Here is a 15,530-nt window from a genome sequence, read left to right on the forward strand (position 1 = left end):
GCGTCATCCGTGGATCTGTTCTGCCGGTACGCGAACTGCAACGGGTCCAAGGTGCGGGGGAGGGAGGCGCAGATGTAGTCCTTAATCAGCCTCTCGAAACACTTCATGACCACCGAGGTGAGGGCCACCGGACGGTAGTCATTCAGGCAGGCAGGAGAGGCGATCTTCAAGACAGGAACGACGGTGGAGCTCTTGAAGCAGGACGGGACCACTGACTCAGCCAGGGAGGTGTTGAACACTGTAGTGAACACCGGAGCTAGCTGGTAAGCACAGGTCTTCAGTAGTCGTCCAGATATGCCATCTGGGCCCGCAGCTTTCCTGGTGTTCACCCGCATCAGAGCCCTCCTCACCTCGTGCACGGACACTGAGAGTGCACGCTCATCCCCAGCGGTGTAACTCCAATTAGCCAGCGAGCTAGCTGTGCTGTTGCCAGACTCAAACAGTGCATAAAAGGACTTCAGTTCGTTGGCTAGGGAGGCGTCCACACTCGTGGCTGGGAAGGAGCTGCTCTTGTATTGTGTTATCAGCCCCTCCCACAAGCGTCTGGTGTCCCGTTGCTCCACAGTCTCTCCATTTAGCGTCCTTCACCGCCCTCCGCAGATTGAACGACGCTGCTTTGTCCATATTTTTGGATACAAGACCGTCGTTGTAAGCGGCCGCGCGAGCATTCAGAGCGCCATGGATGGATTTATCAACCCACGGTTTCTGGTTTGGAGATCCAAACTTTCACTGTGGGAATGATGTTATCTGCTAGCGCAGCTACAAAACTCACTGCCACCTCCGTAAACTCGCTGACGTCACTTGAACTTGATTGGAACATTTCCCAGTCTACGTCAGTCAGAGCGTCCTGAAGCGCAGCCTCTGATTGGTCCGTCCACCGCTTCACTTCCCTCGTCACCACCAGTTCTCGCGCAATCAGAGGCCTGTAAATGGGAACCAGCGAGATCGCGGCGTGGTCAGATTTCCCGAGAGCAGGGAGCGAGACGGTCTTGAATCCGTTCTTGTAAGGTGTGTAACAATGGCCCAAAGTTCTGTCTCCCCTGGTGGCACACGTGATGTGTTGGTGGAAATTAGGCAGAACTTTTTCAAGGTTGGCCCTGTTAACGTCCCCAGTCACCACCACAGCCGCGTCGGGATGTTTGTTTTGAAATCCGCACAGCACATCGTACAGAACCGACAGAGCTGCGTCGGTGTCCGCTTGCGGTGGGATATAAACGGCTGTAATGATGACCGTGCTGAATTCCAGGGGGAGATAAAATGGACGGCATAGGATGGTCAACTGTTCCAGGTTTGGCGAGCAGGAGCGAGGGAGAAACTTGGTGTTGTTGGGGTTACACCAGCGGTTGTTTACCATTAGGCAGACGCCACCACCTTTGGATTTCCCGACTCCCCCGTTCTGTCGCCGCAGAACACGGAGAAGGCCTCGGCTGGACGTATGGCTTCATCCAGCACCAGTGGGTTCAGCCATGTTTCTGTCAGACAGAGGACGCAACAGTTCCTCGTGTCTCGTTGGAATTTAATCCTCGCTCGAAGTTCATCCATCTTGTTCTCCAGGGACTGGACGTTAGCAAGAAGGATGCTTTGCAGAGCTGGACGGTAAGGTTGCGGCCTCATTCTGACCCGAATGCCGCCTCGTTCACCTCGGTGCCTCCTCCGTGGGCCCGCTCGTGGAACAGCGGCTCCATTTTTGTTGTTGTTGTTGAGCGTCTTCCCGCGTAGGATTTCCGCCGGCCACTCTGCTTCCACAAAAGTCCCAAAGTTGTTCGTTTAGGGAAGTTTTTATATCCATGAGTGCATCGCGGTCATAAGAGTTACCTGCCGATGCTTTTTTTGCAGACATTATGATAAAAACTGAAAAAAATACTAAAATGTGCAAAGGTCGACCGGAGCGCCGACGCAGGCGACCACAGGGGGCGACGCCACTATCGCCACTATTTAGGTGTATTATGGTGTTTTAAGGTGTATTTAGGTGTATTAAGGTGTATTAAGGTGTATTACGGTGTATTAAGGTGTTTTAAGGTGTTTTTAGGTGTTTCAAGGTGTTTCAAGGTGTATTAATGTGTATTAAGGTGTTTCAAGGTGTTTCAAGGTATTAGTTAGTTAGTTAGTTAGTTAGTTCCACCCGTTCCTTCTGGAACATTGGGTGACGAGCCCCCACCATTTGTTTCTTACCATAATGGCTTCTTCTCGTCGTTTCCGTAACGTGCTTTTTTTTACGGGGTGAGGTTGTTAACCCCACGGCCAACCCCCAACCTGGAGGACCGGACAGGACTGGGTGCTGTCTTACCCATGTCACAAAGGCATTATTATTATTATTATTATTACTGTTATCATTATTATATATTTACAATAATAATAATAATAATAATAATAATAAGTTCGAGCCGTATTAAGGTGTATTAAGGTGTTTCAAGGTGTATTAAGGTGTTTCAAGGTGTTTTAAGGTGTATTAAGGTGTTTCAAGGTGTATTAAGGTGTATTACGGTGTATTTAGGTGTTTTAATGTGTTTCAAGGTGTTTCAAGGTGTTTTAAGGTGTATTAAGGTGTATTAAGGTGTTTCAAGGTGTATTAAGGTGTATTAAGGTGTTTCAAGGTGTTTCAAGGTGTTTTAAGGTGTATTAAGTTGTAATGAGGTGTATTGATGCTTATTAAGGTGTATTAAGTTCTAATGAGGTGTATTGAGGCTTATTAAGGTGTATTAAGGTGTATTCATCAGTATTAAGGTGTATTAAGGTGTATTAAGTTCTAATGAGGTGTATTGAGGCTTATTAAGGTGTATTAAGGTCTATTAATCAGTATTAATCAGTATTAAGGCGTATTAAGGTGTATTAATCAGTATTAATCAGTATTAAGGCGTATTAAGGTGTATTACCTCGGACCTCACTTTTATACTAGTACAAGTATTTTGTGTAATTACTTGTAGCATTTCATGATAAACACTTTGAATTCTCTACGGATTCATCTTTGTTATAATCAATTACATAACGCAGTGGTGATGTATTACGTTATAACTACAGGTACTCCTTACCTGTCTAACCACCGTTCAGACTTAGGACCAGCTCCCTGACCAGTCTGTGTTGTACACTGTGTACAATACCAAGCACCTCAACACATCACCCCTTACACACTGTATATACTATATATACTATATTCAGTACACTGTATATACTATATATACTATATTCAGTACACTGTATTTACTATATACACTATATACAGTACACTGTATATACTATATACGCTATTTTTACTATATACACTATATATGCTATATATACTATATACACTGTATACACTATATACTATATACAGTATATATACTATATCCACTATTTATACTATATATACTATATATACCAGCCCAGCCCCCTTACCATGAAATAACACGGGTCCTCGCTTATCGACCTGGTCCTAGGAATGGAACTCTGTGGTTAAGTGAAGAGAACCTATAGGTTACCTATACTTATATGTAATAGGTATTTACATTATGTAATAGGTTATTACATCATGAAATACAATTGCCATTCTGGGTTCTATAATTATATATTAGTATTAATTGTCTGTGTTGTATTAAATATACATTTAAATCCTTCTAAATGAAACTTACCTACCTTATCTAGTAGGTTTTTACATCATACAAGGGGTTATAACATTATGTAATATGTTATTACATCATGCAATAGCTTATTACATCATTCAGTAGGTTATTACCTTATGTAATGGGTTATTACATTATTTAAGGTTATTACAAAATGCAGCAAAGCGTACTACGTATTGCGTTCAAGATGCAAATTGTCCCAATTAGTTTGAAAATGCAGCTCCCACAGGGAAACTGCGCCTCCTTCCTCTTTCTCTCAAAGTCACTGATTTGAGTTTTCTGAGTCCTGAATCTTGAATCACTGGCTTTTGAGGTTTTACACAAGGAGCCGACGCAGGGAGTGAAGTTCTCTGATTCTCTTTTCAACGGATGAAAAACAACCTGGAAAGTAAAACAGAGTGAGGACCGAACACTGTGAAACTCACAACAACAGAGTCATCCCAGCAAGGTTCAAGTCAAATATCAGCTGCGTGGTGTTTAGTTGAGACAAAAGCCTTTCACCTGCATCAGGTTGTAGCGTTGACGAAGGATGACAATATTATACTACATGCATGAATTCATGTGCACCTTTTAATTATGTCTTAATTAGTGTCGGTATTTATTTGTATTTTCTCACACCGAGTTCCAAGGTGTGTTCACTGGTGAATGAGTTTCCGTTGAATCTTGCCCCGCCCTCTGACCGGCCGGCGCCGCCTGCGTCTCCTTCCAGATGTTCGTGCGTCTCTTCGTGGATGAGAACCTGGACCGCATGGTTCCCATCTCCAAGCAGCCCAAGGAGAAGATCCAAGCCATCATCGAGTCGTGCAGCCGGCAGTTCCCAGAATTCCAGGAGCGCGCACGCAAGCGCATCCGCACCTACCTCAAGTCCTGCCGCCGCATGAAGAAGAACGGCATGGAGGTACAGGCGGGGCGGGTGCTGGATATCAGCAGTTAAGTTTAGTTACGTCATGAAGGCTTTCGGAACAAATGCATCCCAAGGCTCAAAACCTACTTTTAGAAGTGGTTGCCGAGTTGCCAACTATGCATCAACTTTGGTAGCCAAGACGGTTGCCAAATTCTAATCATTGAGTATAATTCCGATGTTTCGCAATCAATGCTTAAGAATAACTCTTGCCTTTAGTTTCCAAACAAACTATTTAAACATGAGAAAAGCGTTTGCCAAATGAGGCAACCGCCCCACTGTACGGTTATGATGCATCGTTTTCATTTCCTTGGTAGATGTTCCTCAGCGAACAGAGATAAAGCGCTTATTTAATTTTAAACAAATGAAAAGCGGTTGTTAACTTGGCAACCAGACCTCACAAGGCGGTTGACGACGGCCCAAATCCCGTTACCCTGGGCAACCGCCATTGTGGAGCCTGCGTGCGGCTTTTATGAATATATTGTGAGATTTGAATATATGAAATAGTAATTTTCATTCAAACCCATTTCGATTCTCATTTAGACGTTATTTATTTGACCAAAAGTAAAATATCACCTTTCTGGTGGGAGTGACCCCAAGTGTCTGTGAGATGCACAGGCACGTGCACCGTGACCAGGTGAGCTGGTTACTGGGATGTACAAGTGCATCACCATGGAAACTGAGCCCAAGCGGGAACCAAACACAACAATGACGACCCATCATGCTTTGTGCCTCGGCCGCGGGACGCGGCGGGGCTCCCTGGGCGTTGCCATGTTCGGCAACACGCCGTTGCCCTCGCTAAACGCCCGCCTCCAGGTTGTCAGGGAAACGCGCTTCAGTTCCGCTGGAGCGGGGCTCAGTGGAAACACTTGTTCAAACCTCGACCTCGTCTTGTCGCTGCCGGCGCCGCCGGCGTGGAGCGCTTTGTGTTCCAGTACGACTGGACCGCAGAACCCACCGCGTCCCGGCACCGCGGGAACCCAAAATAGCAAACATTGAATGAGGTGTTTAAGAGTTAAGAGGAAGTTAAGAGGAAGTTACGAGGAAGTTAAGAGGAAGTTAAGAGGAAGTTAAGAGGAAGTTACGAGGAAGTTAAGAGGAAGTTATGAGGAAGTTAAGAGGAAGTTAAGAGGAAGTTACGAGGAAGTTACGAGGAAGTTAAGAGGAAGTTAAAAGGAAGTTAAGAGGAACTTAAGAGGAAGTTACGAGGAAGTTACGAGGAAGTTACGAGGAAGTTAAGAGGATGTTAAGAGTAAGTTAAGAGAAAGTTACGAGGAAGTTAAGAGGAAGTTACGAGGAAGTTACGAGGAAGTTAAGAGGAAGTTAAGAGGAAGTTACGAGGAGGTTACGAGGAAGTTAAGAGGAAGTTACGAGGAAGTTACGAGGAAGTTACGAGGAAGTTACGAGGAAGTTAAGAGGAAGTTACGAGGAAGTTAAGAGGAAGTTAAGAGGAAGTTACGAGGAGGTTACGAGGAAGTTAAGAGGAAGTTACGAGGAAGTTACGAGGAAGTTACGAGGAAGTTACGAGGAAGTTAAGAGGAAGTTACGAGGAAGTTAAGAGGAATGCGGGTTCCTCTGAAATCTGTCTCCAGGCGTTTTGTTTTTATTCACGTGGCTGAACAGCAACGCGTCAAAGCGTCGGCAGCCCTCCGTGACTCCGCCCCACCTGACCATGCCTCTGTGACTCTCATTTCAGATGAATGACATTCAGGCTTTTCAGACCAAAGAAAGGTTTGTAAAGCTGCTCCTCCTCCTCCACCTTCCTTTTCCAACCTTTTACTATTTTTTTAATGTAGTTTCTGCAAACCTACCGTGGAAATGAAAACACCGACTTTTATTGGGTTGAGCGTTAGAATGGGTTAAAATGGGTTCCCGAAAGCACTTTGGCGTCTTGTGTTTGCCGTAGAAAGCGACAGGTTGATCTTCCGGTGGAGCTGACAGTGATATTATAGGATGGAGGAAGGAGGAGTCAGCGGTTCAGTACGGATGGACTGCTGCCATGACTACTACTGTAGTCTGCTTTCGCACATTTTGATGCCGTGTCAAATCTGTCTAGCAACAGACTCCTCCGCCTGTGGATGGATGAGACAGGAAACCGCAGCAGCTGCTGAGAGGCTGGTGGCTGCCCCCCGGTGGTGGAGGTGGGCATTACAGCCTGCGTTCGCACGGGAAGGGAAGTCACTTGATTCATTCCAAAGGGGAAGTGGAACTGGTGCAGCAACAGATTATTTATTATTAGTTATTATTTACTTATTTGTAAAGTCCCTTAAATAACCTTTACAGGGACCAATACAACCAGAGTCTTAAAGGACTTTAAACTCAATAACCACAAACTCTTGAGGCGTGGCCCCGAGGCAACGCGAGAAACCTCAACAAGACACATGGGCGTGTGAGACGAGGAGCCGTAGGGGCCGAACGGTCAGAGATTTGAAAACAGCAGAACAGTGTAAAACCCAAGTCAAGCCCCTAACACAGAACATGTTGTTGTGTCCTTTGGTCTCCAGACGCGTCCCACTCCGCCCCACCTCACCTCAGCCATGGCTGAGAACATCCTGGCTGCCGCATGCGAGAGTGAATCACGCAAGGCCGCCAAGAGGATGCGCCTTGAAGCCTTTCACGTGAGTCTGTCCGTCTCCGCCCACGATGGCGCATGTCGAACTCTGCCTTCACCGGAGGGTCGGGTGGTGTGTTTTAATAGTGATCTGTGACTGCATCTATCCATCCATTCATCCATCCATTGGTCCATCCATCCATTGGTGCATCCATCCATCTATCCATCCATCCATCCATCCATTCAGCACCTCACTGAGATGGAGACCTCTTCCTCAAGCAGCTCCTGATGAATCCTTCAAGTCTGTGGCACTGGACCAAGGCTGTTTGTTGTCGTCTGTACCAGTCTGTACTAGTCTGTACTGCTGCTCTTGTGCACTCGCTTGGTTGCTGGTTCTATTTCCAGCTACAGATGTGGTCTCCTAAAATTTTCAGCACACTTTGCTTTGAGTTTGTTCTTCCCAAGAAAGTTTCATTTGTATTTGTTATTGATAAACCGCCCGTGTCCTCCCCAGAGTTTCTGAAGCAGGCTCCTGGGGTTATCATGGGGGTCTTCTCCCCTCAAGGTCTCCATGCAGTATTTTCCAAAACCAACCTTGATTCTCGCCTCTCCTCTCCCCCAGGATGAGCAGGTCTCCGTGGACAAGCTGTCCGGCGGCGGCGGCGGAGGCGGCGGCGGCGGCGGCGGCGGGCTGCGCGAGCCGGCATCCTTGGCCCACTCCGCCTACTCCCTGGCCGCTTCTGCCTTCTCCTCCCAGGACACTCAGCTCTACATCAACGGGGCCGGCCTCAGCTACGGTTACCGTGGATACGCCGGTCTGGGCACCGCCATGCAGCATCCCGTCTCCCTGACGGGGGCCGCCAACTCTCAGAGCAACGGTGAGCGAGCGAGCGAGAGAGAGAAATACTTGGAATGAGTGCTGTAACCTTCCACTCAGCTTCTCTCTGCTTCCTCTAATCTTTTATCTCCATCCCTGCATCTCTCCATCCCTCCATACCTCCATCTCTCCATCTCTCCATCCCTCCATACCTCCATCTCTCCATCTCTCCATCTCTCCATCTCCATCCATTTCCCTATCCACCTCCCTCCTCTCCTCCAGGCCCTACTGACCTCAGCATGAAATCCTTGGCCTCCAACAACAACAGCAGCAGCTCCTCTTCCATCACCACGGCCTCCACCAATAACAGCCTGGTGGGGCGGGGCGGTGGCGGCGGCGGCGCCGGAGGGGGTGGGGCTTCCACCCAGCTCAGCCAACCGGAGATCACGGCCGTGCGTCAGCTGATCGCCGGCTACCGGGAGTCGGCGGCGTTTCTGCTGCGCTCAGCCGACGAGCTGGAGAACCTGATCCTGCAGCAGAACTGACCTGGCAACCCCACGCAACACACACACACACACACACACACACACACACACACACACACACACACACACACACACACACACACACACACACTCCCCCCCCGTGTGTTTGTTGTGTGTTCTTGGTATCCCCCGTCCGTCCGTCTGTCTCTCCCCCAAATGTCGTCACGATCCCTCGTTTGCTCTTTTTCCCTCCTCTCCATGGGAGGAGTTGGATGGAGAGAATGTGGGTGGAGACGCTCGTTCCCTCCACCCATTCACACCGCGCCTCTCACCCCTAAAAACCCTCCTTCATCGTCGGGAGAGGGAAGGAAAAACTGGGCTTGAGAAAGAGAGAGAGAGAGTTTCTCAGAACTCTGAATGGGTGTCTGTCTCCTCCTCCTGAAGCTCCTCACAATCAGCACCGACGCCCGAGGAGTGTGGAGGTGGGGGGGGGGGGGTAGTTGAAAAGGAGAAGAAGAAGTGGAGGAGTGGAGCTGCAGGGATGTTCATTCTGCCACTGTTGTGGTTTCACAAGAGGGAAGCTCTGCCCCCTGCTGGGCGGAGGACCGGACGGTTTCCAAGCAGGAGGATTTTTGAGGGTTTTGATTGACGCCCCCCAATGAATTAATTAATGAATTAATTGATTAATTAAAGATCCTTCCAGAATTAGAAAACTACTAAAACTGTTTGCTTAATGAGTGCTTTGGTTTGAAGATTTGGGTTTTTGTGACGCATGGGAGTTTGAACTGAAATGAAAAGAAAGAAAAGAGAGAAAACGACGGGTTTTGGGTTTAAAAAAAGAAGAGCCACCGAGAGGAGAGATAAACACATTTCTTTTGTTTGTTTGTTCTGTTCGTGCTCGCTTGTACATTAGCTCCATGTCCTGTCGCACTTTCTCCTTCTCCCGAACAACCCCCACCCACGCCTCCACCTTCTAACCCAGGGAGCAGCTTGCTACTTATGCATCCAAGACGCCATTTTTGAAACCGCCAGGAAATACCTCAGACCGCATCCGCCGGCTCCCTCACACACACACACACACACACACACACACACACCCACACACTTGGGGGTGACATGGTGGCGTTTACACCAGGAGCCAGTTTACTTGCACCACCTGATGTCTTCAAGGTTCTTTTTTCCTTTTTTAAATCCTCCTGCACAGCAAAGACAAACAGAAGCTTTTCAAGGACAGAACTTTGTAAAACCTTTGTTTCCAGACATCGCAAAACCTTTGAGACTTTGTTTGTTTGTTTGTTTGTCTGTCTGTGTGCTGCTGTAAATATATTCAAAAAAACGTTTGGTCTCCAAGACTTGAAGAGAAGTGTGGATTAGAAAGGACTTGTTTTAATGCCGACAAAACCTCATCACCGCTCGTCAACACCCCTCACCCCGGGGGGCGGGGTCCTCCTGAAACCCTGCTCCTCTCTGTGGACCTATTCTCTACTTTCTGATTGGACCTAAACCCTCTTCCTCCTCTTCCTCCCTCCGTCCACTCCTGCTCCAGGTTTTGGGAGCGTTCCGTTGGGCGGTTCATGTCGTCTCTGTTGTCGTTGTCGTTCTACTTCTTATTCCTTCTACGGTTAAAACTGAGAACGTTCATGTTGCTGCTGCTACTGTTCAGAACCGGACCTTCTGCCATGAAGACCTGAGGACCTCAACCAGGCGGGGCGTGGCCGGCAAGGATGCCCTGCGGAAACCAACCAATCGATCAAACAACCATCCCACCATCAACCATCTGACCAACAACCATCCCACCAACAACCATCTGACCAACAACCATCCCACCATCAACCATCTGACCAACAACCATTTGGCCAACAACCATCTCACCAACAACCATCTGACCAACAACCATCTGACCAAACAACCATCTGACCAACAACCTTCTGACCAACAACCATCTGACCAAACAACCATCTGACCAAACAACCGACTGAACAACAACCATCTGACCAACAACCATCCGACCAAACAACCATCTGACCAAACAACCTTCTGACGAAACAACCGACCGAACAACAACCATCCCACCAACCATCACACCAACAACCATCTGACCAACAACCATCCCACCAACAACCATCTGACCAACAACCATCTGACCAACAACCATCTGACCAACAACCATCTTACCAAACAACCATCTGACCAAACAACCGACTGAACAACAACCATCTGACCAACAACCATCTGACCAAACAACCGACTGAACAACAACCGACTGAACAACAACCATCTGACCAACAACCATCTGACCAAACAACCATCTGACCAAACAACCGACTGAACAACAACCATCTGACCAACAACCATCTCACCAAACAACCATCTGACCAAACAACCGACTGAACAACAACCATCCGACCAAACAACCATCTGACCAAACAGCCAACTGAACAACGACCATCTGACCAACAACCATCTGACCAAACAACCATCCGACCAACAACCATCTGACCAAACAACCATCCGACCAACAACCATCTGACCAAACAACCATCTGACCAACAACCATCTTACCAAACAACCATCTGACCAAACAGCCAACTGAACAACAACCATCTGACCAACAACCATCCGACCAAACAACCATCCGACCAAACAACCATCTGACCAAACAACCATCTGACCAAACAACCATCTGACCAAAAACCGACCGACCAAACAACAATCCATCGAAACAAAAATCCGACCGAAAAACCATCTGACCAAACAAACGTCCAAACACGACAACCTCCTGAACAAACAAGTCGAACAACCATCCAACCAACAGCCATCCTACCAAACAACCATACAAACAACAACCATCCATCCATCCAACCAACAACCATCCAACTGACAACCATCCAACCATCAACAATCTAACCAACAACCATCCAGCCATCAACGATCCAACCAACAACCATCCAACTGACAACCATCCAGCCATTAAACCAACAGCCATCCAACTGACAACCATCCAACCATCAACGATCCAACCAACAACCATCCAGCCATCCAACCAACAACCATCCAACTGACAGCCATCCAACCATCAACGATCCAACCAACAACCATCCAACCAACAACCGTCCAACCAACAACCATCCAACAAACAACCATTCAACCAACTAACCTCCTACAAAGTGGCACGAGTGACCTTCGAACTTTGATTACAATCAGATGTGACCATCCGTCCGATCCAGTGGTTCCGTTCCTGGTTCTCACGGTTGGTTGATTGACTTTTACTTGTTTTGTTTTTTTTACCTCCGGGGGCTTTGAGCCCCCTGGTGGTATTTGGAGGCTGTAGGGAGCGTCCAGAGCAGCACCACCAGTCCATTCCTTTGGAACATGGTTCCAATTCCCCGGTTGAATCAAACAAGGTGAAGTCATCCGCGTATTTGAATGATCTTTTCGAGAAGAAGCGGGAGGTGAAGCTGTTGTCCTGCTCTGGACCTGCACGAGCCTTCTGTCCAAAACCATTCCTCAACGTTGTCGTTTGCCCTTTTCTACGCCCGCGGCCGGAGGTTGGCTTTGCCGGGTGGAACCTTTTTCTTTTTGTTTGTTTTTTTGGTTTTATCCGTAGGATTTTATCTGATGTTGGTCGGAGTCGACGTGTGGTTCCAGCTTTGGCTTCAAAAGGAACTGATCCATTTATCCGTCCAATGAGTGAAAAGCAGGGAATGTGGGCGTGGTCACCACTGTGGTTCCCACTCGCGTGGCATCACTGTCATTCGCTCCCTTTTTGCACACGGAGCGAGGCAACAGCTGCCGTGATGTGGGGGAGGGAGGGAGGCTCCCATCATGCACTGCTGGAATCAGGCTGTTTCCTGACGGGGGGAGATAAAGGTTGTTGTTGTTGTTGTTGTTGTTGTTGTTGTTGTTGCAATGCAGTTGATAATCACAGCGTTTCCCCCCGTCAGGCCCTGGGTCTCCAGCGCGCGTGGTTCATGGTTCTGGAAGCTCCGCCCCTGCCCCCGCCCCCGCCCCACCCCCGCCACAAATGTAATGGGTGGAGAAAATAAAATGTGTAAATGATTACATTTATGGGAATATTATGTATTGGTTATGGAATTGAGGACTTTTTTATTTTTTATTTTTTGGTCTCAAGGTGACAAGTTTCGGTTTGAAGGCTCAAGAGGAAATATGCAAAAAAAAAAAAAAAAAAAAAAAAAAAAGTCGACTGAAGGTTCAGGTCAGAGGAGGAGGGTGGGGGGGGGGGGTCTGTGATGTCACAGGGGTCAAAGGTCAGATGGAATCAATCCCCCAAAATGTTGACAATCATTGTAACCCTCAGTGGTTTGTATTTGTTCACTCAATGATTGACTGTAAATTGAGGCTTCCCTTCTCCCAGCTCCTCACGTGGAATCAGTAACGAAAACGTTTCCTGTTGTTCCTGAGTTTTAAGAGATTTCAAAAACAAACAAAAAAATCTAATCACATCCGGACGACCGCGCCCACTCCTCTCCTGCTCCTCCTGCTCCTCCTCCTGCTCCTCCTCCCACTCCTCCACCTCCTCCCACTCCTCCTCCTCCTCCTCCTCCTCCTACTCCTCCTCCTCCCACTCCTCCTCCTCCTCGTCCTTCTCCTCGTCCTCCTCCTCCTCCTCCTCCACCTCCTCCTCCTCCTCCCACTCCTCCTCCTCCCACTCCTCCTCCTCCCACTCCTCCTCCACCTCCTCCTCCTCGTCCTCCTCCTCCTCCTCCGCGTGCAGCTACAGAGTGTTCACCATAACCCCCCCAGCGTGCTTTTACCAGTTTTTAAGAACTTTATAAGATTATTATTATTATTATTATTATTATTATGAGTATAATAATAATAATTATTGTAATAATCATAATAATAATAATAAAAAATATTATTATTAGTATTATTATACTCATAATAATAATTATAATAATAATAATCATCATCATAATAATAATAATTATTATAATATTAATTATAATAATAATTATAATAATAATATTTTTTATTATAATTATTATAATTATTATTATTATTGTTATTATTATTATTATGTTCCGATTCTCTCTTTAATATTGTTTTTTAACTATATTTTTAAAGAGCGAAATGTGACGTTTTTGTACAATATTCCAACAACCTCAATCTGTGGGACATTACTGAACATTCCAAGCCCCCCGGCCCCGCCCGGCCCCGCCCGGCCCCGCCCGGCCCCGCCCGGCATCACTGCTTTCACAATGATAAGGTTTCAGCCTGTTGCCGTTAGCGACAAGGCTGAAAGGTGATGGTCTGGTGTTTGGCTTCTCTGCAGTTTTGTTTTCCAGCTTTTCTTCCGGCGCTCAACGAGGGCCTCGCTCGGAGCGCGTGGCGCTTGGGCTCCAGGTCGTCTTGACGGGAACGTTTTGCTTTTCCTTCCTTGAATCGCCCACGTTTTCTTTTCCCATTTTTTACCTTGTTTTTATTTATTCTTGTTTTTTCCTTTTATTTATTTTTTAGTTTCGTTCTTCTTTTCTTTTCTTCTTTTCCCTGTAGCACCTTGAGATTGGGCCCGAAAGGCGCATTATAAATAAAATGTGTTATTATTATTATTATAATTATTAATACGGTCTCACGGTGAGAAGGTCGGAGACGGAGCAGACGCCTTTTAACCAATAAGAAATGACTTAAAAATATCAAAATCAGTCAAAACTATAAAGAAAAATGAACGAGTGACTTTCCAGATGCCATTTTATTGATATTTCCCCCCAAAAACCCTTTATTCTGCGTAGGAAGTCGTGTTGCTGGTCAGGACCCCACGAGGGATCTGACCCGAAAAACACTCATTCATCTCAATACATTTTAAGAAGTAAAACATGAAACAAAACGGGAGAAAAATCTGTCGATTTCTGTTTGTTTTCTATCGCGGCAACTGTCAGATACAAAATGGCCGCCTGAGCCGTTGGTTTACTCTTTTATTTTTTTATTATTATGGTTTTATTTTTTTATTATTATTGTTTTATTATTATTATTGTTTTTTTCATATTGTTTTTGGTGACGCTGTAGATTTGCTCCATTTTCTGTTCAAAGCGACTTTTGGGATTAGGATTCCTCGTCGCTCTGGATTGTTCTCCTTGTCCTCCTCTTTCACTCAGTGGAGTGTGATGTTTACATGAACAGAGCCTGGTCTTTGTTTCCCCTCCGCCCCGTCTCTCTCTCCCGTCTCTCTCTCCCGTCTCTCTCTCCCGTCTCTCTCTCCCGTCTCTCTCTCCCGTCTCTCTCTCTCGTTTCACCCCGTCTCTCTCTCTCGTTTCACCCCGTCTCTCTCTCTCGTTTCACCCCGTCTCTCTCTCGTTTCACCCCGTCTCTCTCTCTCTCCCGTCTCTCTCTCTCGTTTCACCCCGTCTCTCTCTCTCTCTCTCTCTCGTTTGACCCCGTCTCTCTCTCTCGTTTCACCCCGTCTCTCTCTCTCGTTTGACCCCGTCTCTCTCTCTCGTTTCACCCCGTCTCTCTCTCTCTCGTTTCACCCCGTCTCTCTCTCTCTCTCTCGTTTCACCCCGTCTCTCTCTCTCTCTCTCGTTTGACCCCGTCTCTCTCTCTCGTTTGACCCCGTCTCTCTCTCTCGTTTCACCCCGTCTCTCTCTCTCTCTCTCTCTCTCGTTTCACCCCGTCTCTCTCTGGTTTCGCCCCGTCTCTCTCTCTCGTTTCGCCCCGTCTCTCTCTCGTTTCGCCCCGTCTCTCTCTCTCCTTTCACCCCGTCTCTCTCTCTCTCTCTCTCGTTTCGCCCCGTCTCTCTCTGGTTTCGCCCCGTCTCTCTCTCTCTCTCTCTCTCTCTCTCTCTCGTTTCGCCCCGTCTCTCTCTGGTTTCGCCCCGTCTCTCTCTCTCTCTCTCTCTCTCTCTCTGGTTTCACCCCGTCTCTCTCTCTCTCTCTCTCGTTTCGCCCCGTCTCTCTCTGGTTTCGCCCCGTCTCTCTCTCTCTCTCTCACCCTGTTTTCCTTGTCTGACTCCGCCCCCCTCACCTCTACAGGGAAATGGGAAAGGCGTCTGGATGCGGTTGCCACACTGGGCCTCCGAGGGGCGACGTTGATCCTTTGGATTCCGATCGCTCGCTGTCCTTTCACCCGTCGCTCGTCACCCGAACGATTATTCAGGAAGCGTCTCGTTAGCGTCTCGTTAGCGTCCCGTTAGCATCTCGTAAGCGTCCCGTTAGCATTC

At 47.4% G+C, this 15,530-nt stretch overlaps 1 protein-coding gene across 1 annotated transcript in view; it reads left to right on the plus strand.

The window, feature by feature from the left end:
• The window catches only part of nol4lb (nucleolar protein 4-like b), a gene marked incomplete at both ends in the record, with an annotated part of 92,523 nt that extends 84,110 nt beyond the window's left edge, over positions 1-8,413 (plus strand). Inside the window, 4 exons of the mRNA XM_080014479.1 lie at positions 4,309-4,497; positions 7,005-7,118; positions 7,674-7,929; positions 8,151-8,413. Coding sequence (XP_079870605.1) covers positions 4,309-4,497; positions 7,005-7,118; positions 7,674-7,929; positions 8,151-8,413 — 822 coding nt within the window. The remainder of the gene's footprint in view (positions 1-4,308; positions 4,498-7,004; positions 7,119-7,673; positions 7,930-8,150) is intronic.
• Between the last annotated feature and the right edge of the window lie 7,117 nt (positions 8,414-15,530).

The sequence above is a fragment of the Zeus faber genome (genome assembly GCF_960531495.2).
Source record: "Zeus faber genome assembly, chromosome: 15".
Taxonomy (NCBI): Eukaryota; Metazoa; Chordata; class Actinopteri; order Zeiformes; family Zeidae; genus Zeus; species Zeus faber.